Source organism: Dreissena polymorpha, chromosome 3 (genome assembly GCF_020536995.1).
Source record: "Dreissena polymorpha isolate Duluth1 chromosome 3, UMN_Dpol_1.0, whole genome shotgun sequence".
Classification (NCBI taxonomy): domain Eukaryota; kingdom Metazoa; phylum Mollusca; class Bivalvia; order Myida; family Dreissenidae; genus Dreissena; species Dreissena polymorpha.
Genome location: NC_068357.1, coordinates 109,295,730 through 109,312,453, shown reverse-complemented (window position 1 = coordinate 109,312,453; position 16,724 = coordinate 109,295,730). Strand labels below are relative to the sequence as shown.

Sequence of the window (16,724 nt, the reverse complement as noted above, 5' to 3'; positions counted from 1 at the left end):
GATGTTTGAGATACCGAAAGGGTCCAAAGGTTTTGCATCGGTCATCACAGGCCAATTATTGGTCTTACCATCTTTGACAATCAGCATGTCAATAAATCCACGAAAAATATCTGACAAACACTTAATGTTTAACAGTTGTTAAACTGTAAAATGATCTTATTTATATAATTTACTTCTGACATAAAGGCAAGTCCTGAATCACTTTGTATCATAACTCAAACTATTTGGTATTTGTTTAACACACCAATAAAATCATTAATTATTTCACAGAATCTGCAAGCACATTACTGTTACATACTTAGACACTCTCCTACCTTATTGTTCTCCCTACTGGTGTCACCCTGTCTGGCCCCATCTTGACCTCCTGTCCTTTCTGGGGGGTCCCAGGACCAGCAGACAGAGGGCTGGGACTCTTACTAGAGGACTTGCCGCCCCTCCCAGAGCCCTGCTTTCTCTGCTTCCTGGAGGCTGCCTCCTTCTTCTGCCTCTCTGCCTCCTCCACCAGTCTCCACTCCTCCTCCAGTTGTCTCAGGCCCATTTGCTGCTTCTCCTCCTTAAGTCTATCAGCTTCCTGCCTCGCTTCTTGTCTCACTTTCTCTTCAGCCTGCAATATACACAACTATAGAATACCATAATCTACATCTCAAAAGGTAGTGTTTTTCTGTAGTCTAATTTAAACATTTCTCTTTTTTAAATACAAAGGAAATTAAGTATTAAAACATTCTAAATTCAAACAAAAGCACTATTTTAAGTCTGTTTTCACAATCCAATAAATAAAAATCATGATTTACTTGCATAACTCAATTTAAAAAAATCTATTGATTATGTAATAAACTAAAGTTACAAAGCCTTTCTCACATAAAAATGCTATGTCAACATTCACCTTCAACTGTCTCTCAATACTTATCATCAACAAATTATAAGTCAGATAATATAAACTGATGTATTTCAGCTAGATTGCATTAAAAGCCTACGGCTGACAAGAGTTCATGTCCTGGAAAGAACCAGTAATTTGCATGTGTTTAAAAAATCATCAAAACATATCCTGGTTAGAAAGAAACCCATTAATATCCCTAACAAACAAGAGCTGTGTTTGTGAAACACAATGCCCCCTACTGCACTTTGAAGCTGCACAGCAGCTATTTCACAAAACAAGAGCACAACATAGCAGTTGCCAACGCTCGGCTGCGGGTGCAGTATTTAACAAGAGCACCGCCTTGCAGGTGCAGACAGCTCATCTATTTTCTTTTTAAAGGTATAGGGACTCTCAATTTCAATCACAAAGGAGGAAGGGGTGGAGTGAAGAGGGGTGTATAGTGTGGGGGTGTGGACATTTATTACATTATCTTCCAAAAATGCCAAAAAAAATGGGGGGGGGGATTCTTGAGTCTTGGACGGTATTTCAAAATAAAATAATAAAAATAAATATTTCTGTTTTTAACCGTTTCAAAAAAAAAAATTGGTGGGGGGGTGGGGGGGGGGGTATAGTGTGAGGGTGTGGGGGTCATTTGTGAGATGATCTTAAAAAAAAAAAAATTAGGGAGGGGGGGGGGATTCGGGGGGGGGGGTATGTCAGGTAAGAGTAGTTTTGTCAAAGTTTTGTCCTTTTGCTGTACCCTTATGATAGTCTGGGAGTGAGTGTTCCAAGTATGAAAGCAATATCTATGATACTTTAGGGGTAAAGTGGACCAAAACACAAAACTAAAAAGGGCCCATAATTCCGTCCAAATGCCAGTCAGAGTTTCATAACTTTGCCTGCACAGTCCCCTTATGATAGTTAATAAGTGTTGCAAGTATGAAAGCAATAGCTTTGATACTGTAGGAATAAAGTGGACCTAAACACAAAACTTAACCAAATTTTCAATTTTCTAAGTATAAAAAGGGCAAATAATTCTGTCAAAATGCCAGTCAGAGTTACATAACTTTGCCTGCACAGTCCCCTTATGCTACTTAGTAAGTGTTGCAAGTATGAAAGCAATAGCTTTGATACTTAAGGAACAAAATGGACCTAAACACAAAACTTATCCAAAATTTTCAATTATCTAAGTATAAAAAGGGCACATAATTCTGTCAAAATGCACGCCAGAGTTATCTAACTTTGCCTGCCCAGTCCCCTCATGATAGTAAGTGTACGAAGTTTGAATGCTATAGCATTGATACTTTCTGAGAAAAGTGGACCTAAACGAAAAACTTAACCGGACGCTGACGCCAACGCCAAGGTGATGACAATGTCTAATAATTTTTTTTCAAAAAATAGATGAGCTAATAAATGAAAGCTTTTCTTCAGAAGAAAAGGTGTTGTGTTTTTTATTTTTAGAGCTCACAGTGACCTTAGCCTTTGACATAGTGACCCAAAAATGGGTGTAGCGTGTAGAACTCATCAAGGTGCAGCTACATATGAAGTTTCAAAGATGTAGGTGGAAGCACTTTGATTCTAGAGGCAATGTTAAGGTTTAAGCATGACGCCTACCGCAGATAGCAGACAAGACGAAAAGCTGGCTATGACAATTCCTCAATTTTCTCCGAAAACAGCCGACCTAAAAATGACCGTTGACCTTGAAACATGACCTTGACCTTTCACCACTCAAAATGTGCAGTTTCATGAGATACACATACATGCCAAATATTAAGTTGCTATCTTCAATATTGCACAAGTTATGACCAAGGTTAAAGTTTTGTGACAGACAGACACACACAAACAATGACAGACAGACAGTCCAAAAACAATATACCTCCGATCATTCTATCCAGAGGCATCATTACACACACCCGAATGAAGACAAGGGCACAAATGGGGACAATATCACACATATCAGACACTCATTACAGTTTACCTATCATAATGTCAGATTAGAGTACCCAAGAACTTACCAAGGTATCGTTCTGTAAATCCACAGTTCTCAGACTATTTCCATCATTGTAGACTACATCTTCATCAGCCTGCACAAGGGCGCAAGTACAAAAGTGAAAATAACACACATCAAAATGAGGACACATGGCACGAATAAAGACAATCTCACACTCATAACAAATCATTAAATAAGATGGGTATACATCAGCTGCCAGTGCAACATATGCCATCACAATATATAATATTAAGATAATATGATGAACCCAAACTTAATGTGTCTTCTGTGACATGTACTGCCATCTCATAAACAATAGGTAGACAAATGAGTGTTCACTTAACATTTTCTGTAAAATATCATACTCTACTGATATCACTAAGTGTATTAATGTGGAACTAACTTCAACTTTGGCTTGGCACTGATCCACAGGTTACATTTTCTGTAAAATATCATACTCTTCCGATATCACTAAAAGTGTTTTAATGTTGAACTAACTTCAACTTTGGCTTGGCACTGATCCACAGGTCTGGCGTCATTTTCTAATTTGTGGATAATGTCTTGATCAGCCTGTACAAGTACAAACGTGAAAATAACACACAGCCAAGTGAGGACAAAGGACACAATTGAGGACAATGTTACTCATATAAGGAATATAATAAGACACTCAAGTACATTTTCCTATCATAATTTCATATTAGAATGCTCAAGAACTTACCAAGGTGTTGTTCCGTTAATCCACAGGCTGATGGAATCATACAAGAACAAAAAGTGTCATATTACTGGTAGAGGAAAACCTTATCTTCAAAAACATAAATACTTTTTACCATGAAAGTCATACAATGGAGTAGAGCCGATGATTACCCAGTAGCGGTATCATGACCAAGAAAATAAATTACCAACACCCAATAAACACCCAAATGAGATCACAAATGAATACAAGAGCACACATATCAGATAATCGGTAAACAAGCAGTAAAACTACAATCTTAATGCCTTATGTAGCTCACATTAATATACATCACTAGCTGCAAAGCATGTATCCAGGTAAAATATAATTATGTTACAAGCTTAATTGTACATAGATGTATATTTGTAAATAGTTCCGTATATGAATTTAGTAATGCTGCAGGTGTATGTTACTGTCTTGTGAGCGCCACGTACTTGTCAATTCCACGTACTTGTCAATTCCACGTTCATTGACTTTCTGTTTGCTAGGCGTTATAGAAAATCCTTTTCAAAGTAATTTAAGTTGTGTTTTTCTTTGTCTCTGATAAAACATACTTCATCAAATATCTAAAATATAGTAGAAAATCAATTTGACTCTTTTAGTGAATATTAATAATGGCAACAACCAGGTTACATGTACATCCATAAATATATAAAGGCATCTTTCTGTGTCTTATCATTTCTAATGTTATTTGATTCATCATTGACCAGGACGTCCAGTACATGGGGAAGCAAAAACTGCAACAAAACATACTGCTAGTCTGTTTATAACTACAAGTCATGTTTCGTCTACCTTGCGTATGACTTCTGAGGAAATTGCAAAAGACATAGAGAATAATATTGAACTTAAAATTTTCGGCAGAATAGCAAACTCCACAGATAGCATGTCATCCATGTTCATAAACGTAGAACTTACCAAACTAGTAGTATCTTTCTGTGACTCCACATTTGTTATGGCGTTTCCCTCGTGATTGACAAGGTCTTCACCAGCCTGCACAAGAACATATACATAAGTGAAACTAACACACAGCCAAATTAGGACACGTAACACAATTGGGGACAATATTTTTACACACTTGTGAAAATAAAAAATTATCTGAAATGTAAAGCATATAAAGCCAACAAACAAGTAATAATCACAATTCATAACCGATCCTTTGTGGGATAACATCGTCATTTTGAGAATTTATACTAATGATATATATATAATATATTGTCAGTCATGATATCTTTGAAGCACATTGTATTATAAGGCTTTAAACATCCAGCGTGACTTTAAAAGATGCAAATTTGACGTATTTGTAAACAGTTTTTGGGGAAATCCCGTGATATGAATGTCACAGTTTACAAGTATATAAAAAGAAAATGAACACAACAAACCTTTCTCCATGGTAAATTTGGCACTCCGTAATCGAACCGCAGCTCCTCATTTACAGCTATGTCTTTGGTGGCAAACAGGCAGAGATGGGGTTTTCCATGTTCAAGAACTATTTTCATCTCTGCATTGTTTCTGATATCCCCCTTTATTGCATTGTTTATCATACGCTTTCTCATAAGAATATGTCCTGGGTTTCATCGATCCTAAAAATGTGACAGTAATACTCATAGTTAGTAGGCATAGGCTATATTAATGCATACTGGCTGCTCAAGATCAACTTTTCAACAAAATATGAGAGTTATAGTACTCACTCCAGCGTCCGTGTTGGTTACAACTTAAATTCAGAGGGATAATGGAGCTTTTATGTGGAACATGTCAATGTTTATCAACAAAATATACTCATATTTACACAAATGAAATATTATTGGTTATCATAATGTGTCAAGAATGCCTTTGAATGTGTCGGTAAATAGCTATACACTGTAACTCCAATATAGTGCGGTCCGTTATAACGCTGTGTCCAATATAACGCGGGGGCTCCTTGGATCCCGTTTTTCTCCAACCTTCCATTTCTGATTCAAATCCATGTTATGCAACTTCATGTATTTTCAGAAAATTCAAAGAAGCCAGTGACCACAGCTTGATTGCTTTATTCGTCTGTTTAACTAATTTTAATCAATGAGGTTAAACGACATTCGACAGCTAATTGGTGTTAATATGTTGTGTGAAGTCAATAAAGGTGTGAAAACTCGCGAGTCCGTGTTTATTACATGTATTCCCTAACAGAGCGGTTCGGTGCGCTAATTTCAATAAGGCAATTGCAAGCGGAATAATTATCAAATTAAAATTAAAGTTATTTAAGTTATAAAGTTAAAGCAATAAAACCATTTCTTTGTACTTGTATCGTATTGCATTCAATCTAAATTTAAATTCGCTCACGAGTCCAATGAAAGCTGTGTCCCATAATGCACTGTACTAATTTTTCTGAAAAATGGCGTAGGCATATGACTTTGTTTACGAAATTCGTAAACATATTTCTTGTCATAAATGTTTAACATTATTTGTTCGTAAGTGATGTTGTAATTATATTGGATAATCGGATAAATGTGCACATTAGAAAAGCGGTATGTATACTGTTATCGTTCGATTCGGTTCATATGCATGTATTTGGGGATGACAACACAGCATGACAATACACTGGAGTGACAGGACCTATATTATAGGCTATACTATACCTGTTTTTAAAGCCCCCTTAAATAAATAAGCTCAAAACTTATAACGCTGTCTGATTATAACGCTGTTGCGTGGCTTGGACCCTGTCATCCGCGTTATATTGGAGTTACAGTGTACATAGCTAATGTTGAACTGTTATTACTGTGAACCGACTTGAAATAAAAGTTTGTATCTTGTATCTAAGGGGTCATCATTTCAGTCTAGTTGCAATAATTCAACTTTCAGCTTTATAAACCAATGGGTTGCTGATAGTTGCAATGCGCTCTCTCTTGGCCATGGGTGCAAAATGTTATCAACAATGCAAGGGTTAAGGAACACTGAAACTGCAAGAGCTTATCCCTTTCCCTGATAGACCTCTTATCTGATCTGCCACTCCAGGCCAATACCAGTCCTGCTGTTCTGATAACAGTGACTCCATATACAGCTGATAAGCCTGACTACACCATCTCAATAGGGTTATTGGAAAAATAATGGAAACATTCTCAACTGTTACACCTGTCTTGTTTAGGCTTAATTTTCACTTAGTTTCTTGCATTTCACATCATTTGTGTCAATGTAAATATTGTAGAGAAATAAATTCTCATTCCAACCATATAAATTTTAAGTCTGTATTCTAATAAATAATACGAGGATATAAGTTATAACAAGTAAAACAAGCGTATGCGAATGCAACAAGAAATGCAGTGAGAACCCCCACCTTAAAATATTGAATTGTAACATTAGGCGATTAATCTTTTGATTTGTCTGCATTTTGTTTTTATTTCAGACTCCATGCAGTTTTCAGATCATAATCTCTGTGCTTTATTACCCGAACTCGTTAGTTTCTGGACACGTGTGCTACTGAAAAAAGCCACCGGGATTGCGTTTTATGGCCCAAACAAGTCCAAAGTGTCTAGTATCCCGTGTGTTTTATCCCTAAATGTTAGATAAGCACATGCATTATTGATTATTATGTGGGTCAGTACAAAAGACCTACTGAAAACCGCCGACTGCATCTTTATTTTATTGGTCAATCAAGCAGCGATAATCCAATATCCTGTGTACTACAAAAACACCAACTTTAGATTAGCACGTGTCGTCTGTCAAAACCATGATTTTATATGTCAGTAAATATATCGAAGTAATTCTCGTAAATGATCTCGGAAACGGGACTTGCTTTAAACATTTATCATTACGATAAAATTTTCATAAGATTATGATTTGATTATGAGAACCAAACAAACATACACAGACAACATAAAATATAAATAATTATGACAAATTAAATGGAAAAAAACGTTGGTCTATTTTCGAAAAATCACTTACTTTCTCCCAATTTCCAGAAAATGACTTGTACATATTGCATTAAGTCTAAATATAGACGACGCTGTTAATTGGTCGTTGTAAAAGAATATTCATGAACTGTACACGGCACTTTGCGTGCAATCAGATACAGTACAATAATTGTTGCAATATTGAAGGAACTAAAATATGAAAATGATACAGCGTTTATTACTTTTATTTTATTCAGGAAAATGTCAAAATCATTTGCGAGATGCCCCAATACTTAAATGGAAATTCACTACGAAGCTTTTACGTTGTTGTCTGCGCTACGCAGTTTTTGTTATAAATAAATACACCCACGCCTATTTTCGCGCTCTTTTTGTCCAAACAAAGACCTGACACGAAAATATCATGGGCATATACATGTATTTATTTCTGGCTACAATTTGTAACAGAACATTAACTGTACACGATGCGTGCACACCACATTATGTTATTTACGCTAATTTGAATACCATTGTCCCGATTAGACACCTATTTCATCAAATCTTTAAATAGAAACATATGCCGAAATTTATTTGACACTTTAGAAAAATGTCGGATGTTTGTGTTTATGAGTTTTCTTGAGCAATTTTGTCGTCAATATCAATCAGAATTTGCATTTGAAAATGGACATTGGGAATATACGGGATTATGGGGTAATGGATAGACACGGCTAAATTCGCATGTATGTGGTAATCGATAGAGACGGTAATAAACGCATGTATCGGGGAATCGAGAGACTCAGGGTTATACGCATCTATCGGGGAAAGGGTTATACAAGTTTACCTATCTAAACCACAAACTCATCCAAATGGTACCATTAAAGCAAGAAATAATTGATTTTATTGACTTAGGTTTTGTTTTGTATGCTGTATCCGCCATATTGGAAAACTGACCAAATATTGGTTAGGTCGCAGAACACCAATATTTTGCATGTCGGGTTATGTGCTCCAGCCTATAAAGTCGATAACGATGTGATATTCGACACAGAATACACAGTTTCAAATTTAAAAATAAACATGTCAGAGAGAAAAGTGTGTTGAAAAATCGTGGTGTTTTTATAGGGTGCATGCAAAGGATGACATCCATAGGTTGCCATTCAGGTAAATTTAACATGTTTATGAAGTTTATTCATTATTTTCCTCAATTTGTCTCCAACATCGTCTGTTTAGTGAAGCGCACGGATTCACTGCGCTGAGCTGCACTCATGTTTATGAAGGGGTGCATATGGACTGCCAGTGCCACCATAGCAAAAATTATCAAAGGCTCTGGGAGTCCGTTTATATGGACTACATTTCAGGCCTGTATTTCAAACATTCCCAGCCACCATGCGGGAGGGGACTACCACTCCGTTTGCCTACCCCCATTCACCGACACGCAGAAAGATGAATCGACCTCATGTTCAGACCCGTTTAGTTGAACATTTACAAGAATTTGACAACAACACTGGCACACGTCTCGGACAGTCAAAATTCGGATACCTTTAAAGGGGCCTTTTCACAGATTTTGGCATTTTTTTAACTTATTCATTAAATGCTTTATATTGATACATGTAAACATTGGATCGTAAAAGCTCCAGTAAAAAATCAAGAAAAAAATTAAAAAAGGGAAAAGAACATTGCCCGGAGCAGGTTTCGAACCAGTGACCCCTGGAGTCCTGCTAGAGTCCTGAAGTAAAAACGCTTTAGCCTACTGAGCTATTCCGCCGAGTACACATTCTTGATGTATTTTATACCTTATATAAGCAATCTTCGTAGTTTCACAAAATTTAACGACAAAAACAGAACTCTCCAAATTATTCAATCGTTTCGCGTTGCAACGCTTTATAATTTTTAGGTTTTAAAATCGTCAAAAGATGCATATAATGGCTATATTAGAGCATGGTTAATGTTCAGTATTACTGTTTCCTCACAAATATCATAACTAAAACGAAAACTTACGAATCTGAAACAACTTTTTTCAATTTTGTCAATTTACCAAAGCGTGAAAAGATCCCTTTAAAGCGTCATAATTATGTAGGCAAACTCGGCAAAACTGTAAGAGAACATAATAATAAGACAAAGAAATTATTTTACACATGCTATAAACCAAATATCTTACTTTTAGTCATTATAAGGCCACGATACTGAAGTAAAAATGTATTGGAAACTTATGTTTCTCGAACACACCAACCGAGCAAAAGGTTACACACAACTAAATAAACTAAAACTAGGAGGCACATATGTTATCAAATAAAGATTTTCAAGTATATTATCTGGACTTGTCTAACACGTAAAGCCTACTATGTAACTATGTAACATTGCATTAAGTGAGCGATAATAGCCTACCATATATCCATATCAAAAACACATTTTATTATTGTCAAAACTGTACGTACCTATGAAATCATTTATGTATTTCACCTTAAAACCTGGTGGGTCAGCGTAGGCATAACACGCTGACTTCGCTTGTTCAAGATGATAGTCAAATTTGCGAAAAAAGTGCCGCGACCCGTAGTAAGTTCGGGAGAGGATGAAAACTTTTTTGACTTAGAGAGCGGACAAGACCAATATGTCCAATTTTGGATAATTCAAGGGCCATAATCCAGAAGTGTCTTGGCCGGTCTGGCTTGTTATCGAACTTGCCCGACATATTATGACCACAAACATTGTCACCAAGTTTGAAGAGGATCGGGTGAAAACTGTTTGACTCAGAGAGCGGACAATACCAATTTGGCCAATTTTGGATAATTCAAGGGCCATAATCCGGAAGTGCCTGGGCCGATCTAACTGGTTATCGAACTTGACCGAGATTGTCTTGCCACAAACATTTTCTCCAAGTTTGAAGAGGATCGGATGAAAACTATTTACTTAGAGAGCGGACATCGTTGTGAACGCCAGCGCCGCCAGACGCCGGACGCCGGGCACGATTTGGTTCCCATAATACGACCCGTCTTAGGACGGGCGTGTAAAAGTATGAAAGATAACAATGCCAGAAAACGTGCTGCAGAACAGTGGTCGGAAACATGTTTAATCCACTTGTGATTCAGAAGCAAATTGATTGGACCGAAAATGTAGGCATACTGTTAAATAAAATATCAGTTTGGATTAAGTAAATCAGTTACACAAATGTACATAACCTTAACCGTCTTATGTCCACTGAACATCACTCTGGATTAATACACCCTACGTTTAAGAGGTCACGCCCTATTTTTTAAACCAAGTTCTTTGATTTTAAATGCAAGGGGAAAGCTGGTTGTATGTTGAGGTAAAAATATATAATCGTATATCAGAATATTAAAAAAGCACTGTAGAACTGTGTAAATTTACCGGACTGTGTTGCGCAATCTGGCTTAGCCAAATTCGCAGTAACTTCATTATTATTTAACGTGCAATAACAAGTTTTGGGTTACTGGTTACACACTATGATGACGTTAAAACTGTCCATGTTTGATCCTGGTCTGTAAAACGTGTTATAATTGAGTGTCACTCTTCACCGTGAATGATCGTTGTGTTCTTTACCTGGTCTCTGGTAATATAACTTTCAAGTCTTAATGTCCCCTTTTAGCGCTTCCGTAATAATTAAGGACCGCATAAATGTACCTGTAAGAATAAAACCATTACACATTTTAAAGGGGCCTATTCACGTTATGGTAAATTGACAAAATTAAAAAAAAGTTTCAGATTCGCAACTTTTCGTTTTAGTTATATTACTTGTGAGGAAACCGTAATACTGAACAATTACCATGTGCTCAAATAGCCAGTATATGCATCTTTTGACGATTCAAAACCCCGAAAATTATAAAGCGTTGCAACGCGAAACGATTGAATAATTTGGAAAGTTCTGTTGTTGTCGTTATATTTTGTGAAACTACGAGGATTGCTTATATTAAGTATAAAATAAATTATTCATTGTGTAAGGAAAGATGGCCGATTGGTCAAATTTGAAGACTTTTTACTCCAGGACTCCATGGGTCAGTGCCATGGTTCGAGCACTGCTGTGGGTCACCCTTTTTTTTATTTTATTTTTTATTTTATTCTTGATTTTTTACTGGATCCTTTTACGTCCAATGTTTACATTTATCAATATAAAGCATTTAATGACAAACTGCAAAAAATGCCAAAATCTGTGAAAAGGCCTCTTTAACCTGCGACTTTAAAAATAATAATAAATCGTTATACAGATTCATTTTCAGACTCTTTGCTATAGCTTTGTTACAAATAACGCGAATCGCAATAGTGTTTGATTCACACCGTAAACAACCACAATAGACTTGTTCCCCAACTCCCCCCCCCCCCCCCCCCTTGGTAAAACATACGTTTTCTTTTTTACCCTCGCAGTGATGCCATTATTTATGAATATAATTTTATCAAAATAAATGCACAATGTTCCGTTAGTCCAGCCTTCAAGGTAGCGCACCGCGAAGCTGCAACGGTAAAATATTGTTTATACCGGGGAATAAGCTGGAGAAACCCATATTTGCAAAGTTCCAGATATAGCAGCTATTCATTCGACCAATGCAAATCTGCAATACACCGTGGTGACCAATGAGTTGTACTAATACAATAGCGGGGATTAAACCATCCTAAAAATGTTTGTTTGTGGAAACCCGAGCCAAAACAAATTCAGTGGATCAGTAGGTAGACAATTTATTTAGATTACTATTATTTATTTGAAATATGTGGTCGGTCGCGTTATCAAGTAATTTTGAAACAAGAAATATCTTTAAAAAAGATATACGGCGTTGATTGTGGTCGATGTTTATGAACGATCAAAAGTTATCTCTATGAGATAAAAAGTAGCGGATGCCTTTTTTCTGCGCAGTTGTTAGCTACATCATAAGCAAATCAATTACGGGGTGTTGCGCCAGATTTCGTGGCTTATTTTGCTTTATGTGATATTATTACTCAGATATCTATATTTACAGAATAGAAAAACACAAGAAACATGAAAATAAACGAGTGCATATAGGTCAGCCGGCAATACTCGAATCTTATTTAATTGCATAATTATAGTATAGCGAATTATTGTGGTCATGCTTAATAAACTGGTCTAAATGGATAAATATTTCTAATTAATTTTACCAAAATTGGTCCTTATCATGCAAATTTAGAAACCATATTAAAAATCGACGATTGACATACCACAATAATATCGCCGAATATCTTTATTTAGTATTTTTCTGATCAAAACAGACTTCAAGTGCACAAAGTTTACGAGACGGCGTTTATATAAAGATTTCTGCAACTGACCGCAAACTGACCTTGATACCTTGCGGATTGGAATGCAATGCATTACAGTCACTACGTTATTGTCAGTAAGACACAATGATCGCAACCCCTTTTGCGAACTCCGGTGATGAACTGTATATAAACTCTGACTTTCACAAAATGACCGCGTATTGACCCGAAACCTCGCGGGTTGAAATGCAATGCAAGTAAGTACTAAATATGACAACATAGCCTTTAGTTAAACGCTTTTGCGCTGGTAATTCTCTGAAAATAAAAGGTGAACGCACAAACTGTATTTATGTCGAAAATTGATTGTAAAACTGTTCTATCTATTGGGCCTTTTCATTAGAGATAAAATTGTTTCATGCAGTAAAACAGTGTTACAAAGACGCGGATATGTTTCCAATGTTCTGGTGTTATACTCAAATCAGCCAATGGAATAAATGAAGTGTATTCATTCGTACTTAGCCGCGGGAAATTTTATTTGAGTATTATTGGACACTTACAAAGGTCAAGTCAGGGTGAAAAGCTGGCTTATTCAGCTTACGCCGAAAAAAAGGCACACGTCTGTTCGTCTGTATATTCCGTCATAAGTTAATTATTTTAGTCTTATTTGATATAATTGATTGCCTAAGCTTAAATACATCATTGTAATCCTTTGATCCCTATTAATAGTAAGAAGTATAAATATTGACAATTTTACGCTTTATTCCCACGAAAACTCAGTTAAAGAATGATTATATCGATACCAATATGAATCATTAATTTTAACGTACCCTCATTTTTTTTCCATGTTATTGACAGCTTTCCCATGTTCTGTATATAATATCTTAGTTCGCATTGTGGACATATATTTTGTTCTCGCTGTCATGGCCTCAAGTTATTCAATAATCAAAGCATGATAAAAGGAGTTTCATGTGGCAGGTTTACCGGTATAAGATCATGCTTTTTGCGCAATGTGATGCCTTTAAGAAAAACTGATTCGCGCTACAAGAATGATATTCGCTTTCAACCAATTTTTTGCTTAATTTTGTCGTAACGTATTGTTATACTAGAAAGGTAAATCAACGCATGGAAAAGACGTTTGATTGGATTGGCCAAAACATGTTTGGGATATGTTTCTGTTTGTTTCAATAGTAAGATTTAGCAAAGAAAAGTTGCCGTTATACCGACCCTATTTGTTTGTCAACAACATGCTTTTGGCATTATCGTGAGAGGAATGCTTTACAATTGTAGCCTTTAAAAACAACTATCCACCATGATATGCTAAGACAAATAAAACACTATAAAAACTCACTGTTTTGATGTTCTTGCGTTCACAAAGTTAGATCGCCTTTTTGACGATGCTGCGAAGCATCGTCTTAGTTATCATATCATGAAAAAATCTTCATAATGGCAACCTATGTAAAAGACCGAGCCAGTCCGATTGAGATAGCTCGATTTTTCTAATCGGCATACCTCGCTGATTATCATTGATAAAGGTTTAGGAAGCTCAGATATAAATAGGACAGCATATACTGGGAAAAGATTTAGTAATAGTTTGAAAACGTTAATTTTAAATCAGTTATATTCAATCCATTATATGTTTATAGAACAATGAAACAACTATGCATTTTCTATATTGTATTTGATATTTGTCGTGATTCAATAAATAAATTGGGAATTAAAACGTGTATAATTAACTTTCAACGCGATCATGAGTGTAAAGAAAACGAATTATTTTGAACCTGCCATTTGTAAACGTTGTAGCGACTATGGTATATAAACAGCATAATAGCCATGGCATGTCTGTGATAATCGCTGTTCTGCGTGCTTCCTCATTTTGCATATTAAATAAACTTTTCAAACATAAATTACAGAGCCACATCAGTGCACATACTATGTTTGACAATTCATTCGTTTGTTGGATATTGTTTGCTGTTTTAAACACATATTACTTAGGTCATATAGCGGAGATTTAGTTAACCTTACCATGTGTTCATGGGCGAACTCGAGTATTCAAGTGCTCTTACGACTATGTGCTCATACCCACTTTCGATCGGGAATCATTATGAAATTATTGCCATACTTAACGAACAAACATGCCTAAGCTTATTGAATTAGAGAAAAAGAACAATAATCAAAACAGAAAAAGTACATGTTCATGCACATGGGATTGTGAAATTACGTCCGTACACATAGCATCATTAACTTAGGAAAGGACACAACGAAATATAAAGTTTGGAATGATATACATGTGAAATTAAAGAGCATGGTGTAATTAAAGAGCATGTCAAGTTTTGAATTTATATGCTGAAACGTAATGTTATAACCCACAAACGTTTTACTGTAACAGACATTTTTTTTAAGATAAGTGGTACAGAAAATACACGTCGAATACCTTTTTAAATATATTTCTTGTTATATTTGATCGAGAATGTAACCCGCCTCCCAGTTTCGCTGAAAGGATCAAGTTCCCCACGGGTACTTCTTCCCCGTACCCCCATTTTTTTTCGTACCCTACATTTTTCGTACCAAATTATTTTCGTGCCCATTGTTTGTTCGTTCCCAAATTTTTGCTCGTTACCAAATTTTTTTTTCTACCCAATTTTTTTTGTAACCAAATCTTTTTACGTACTTTTTTTTTGGCATAATTTTTGTACCAAAAATTTTCGTACCCATTTTTTTCCTACCCAAAATTTTCGTACCCACATACACAATTGTGGTGATGTAGATAAACTTAAATTGATGCTTTTATATCAATCCTCTTCAAAAGCATCGTCACACCAGTACTTTCAGTACTTTTATTCATGTCAGCATCGTCGTGGCACGTAATGATCCTTGATGCTGCGTCCTTAACCAGCCAGCAGAAAAATATTAAAATTGTAATTTATAATATTTTGATACACCGAAATAGAGGTAACAGACATGTATATACGATCACGAATGCATATTTCTACGGCACTTAAAAAGTCTTAATGTATTCACGTTGTCTGTGTACGAACTGGTAAGATGCATATGGTACCTGGGATCGTTTCATAAACGGTCGAATCACGAAAATGGCATAACGATACAAATTTGACGTCTTGTTTTTGTGCAATTCTGCAGTTGTATGAGTGTGTATAGTGATATGCTCTGCAAAATCGATGGGCATCACATGATAAAATATAATTATTATTATTCACGTAAATCACCAAAATTCAGAAACAAGAGTAAGAATTTTGTCTTGCGATCATTTTTGTTGTACGATCGTTGATGAAACGGCCCGGGCCCCTGGTACATATACGAATTATCTTTGCATCATTCAGTAATACTCATATAAATATGAGGTCGATACACATCGGTAGATTACGACTAATTATTTAGACTACATTCAGTAAATACTATATACATTTTCAGATTCAATTACACATCAGAAAAGCCGCTCGCTGGGTAAAGTGTGACCATATTTTGTTACACATTATTTTAATTCAGTTTAATTTATTAAATGAGCACTTAAAAACTAGTTAACTATTTCTATGACAAAGGCAGATATAAATAAAAATTGTCTGATTAAATAATGGTTGGAACTAAAGTTTAAAAAAAACGTCTATTACTTACATCAAATAGTGTTCCATCTTCATGCAACATATCAGTCAACACCTTAAATTATTGAACGTCTACAGAAACGCCAAAATTGTACGTTTTCAAAGATTAAGACATACTTTTATAGTTATTGTACTGTTTCTCCATTATCGATTATGCTAGCTTTGAACGACTTAAGTTACAACCCAGCCTCTCATAGCGCGTGATCTGTATTCTTTTTCAGGGGCGTTTAATAATTGTTTTCTGTTTGAAAGTTTCCATAAATCCTTTTTAGAGTATGTTTATATAGTTTACGCGTGTCAGTATTATGTAACTTATAGAAGTATTTGGCTCTGTGAATGTTTCCATTGGATGACTTACAACTCTTGGCAAACCATTTCACTGAAAATTATTCTTTAAATTTCTTTTTGGTTTAACATTAGCAGCATTTTCAACAATTAGAAACGTTTCTCAAAACAT

The 16,724-nt window shown here is 35.6% G+C and overlaps 1 protein-coding gene across 2 annotated transcripts; it reads right to left on the bottom strand.

The window, feature by feature from the left end:
• Window positions 1-3,020: 3,020 nt before the first annotated feature.
• On the bottom strand, window positions 3,021-9,678 carry LOC127873633 (uncharacterized). Of its 2 annotated transcripts, XR_008046309.1 has the most exons (5): window positions 9,592-9,678; window positions 4,956-5,156; window positions 4,492-4,566; window positions 3,565-3,591; window positions 3,022-3,416 (listed from the first exon to the last, which is right to left on the bottom strand). XR_008046309.1 is itself a non-coding variant. In XM_052417518.1 (4 exons), the coding sequence occupies exons 2-4, from the start codon at window positions 5,127-5,129 to the stop codon at window positions 3,318-3,320; spliced, it is 348 nt and encodes a 115-aa protein (XP_052273478.1). In that variant the 5' UTR covers window positions 5,130-5,156; window positions 9,592-9,678; the 3' UTR covers window positions 3,021-3,317. The 2 variants fall into 2 exon arrangements, 1 of the variants encoding a protein (XP_052273478.1); XM_052417518.1 differs by lacking the exon at window positions 3,565-3,591 and having other exon boundaries at window positions 3,021-3,416.
• Window positions 9,679-16,724: the final 7,046 nt, after the last annotated feature.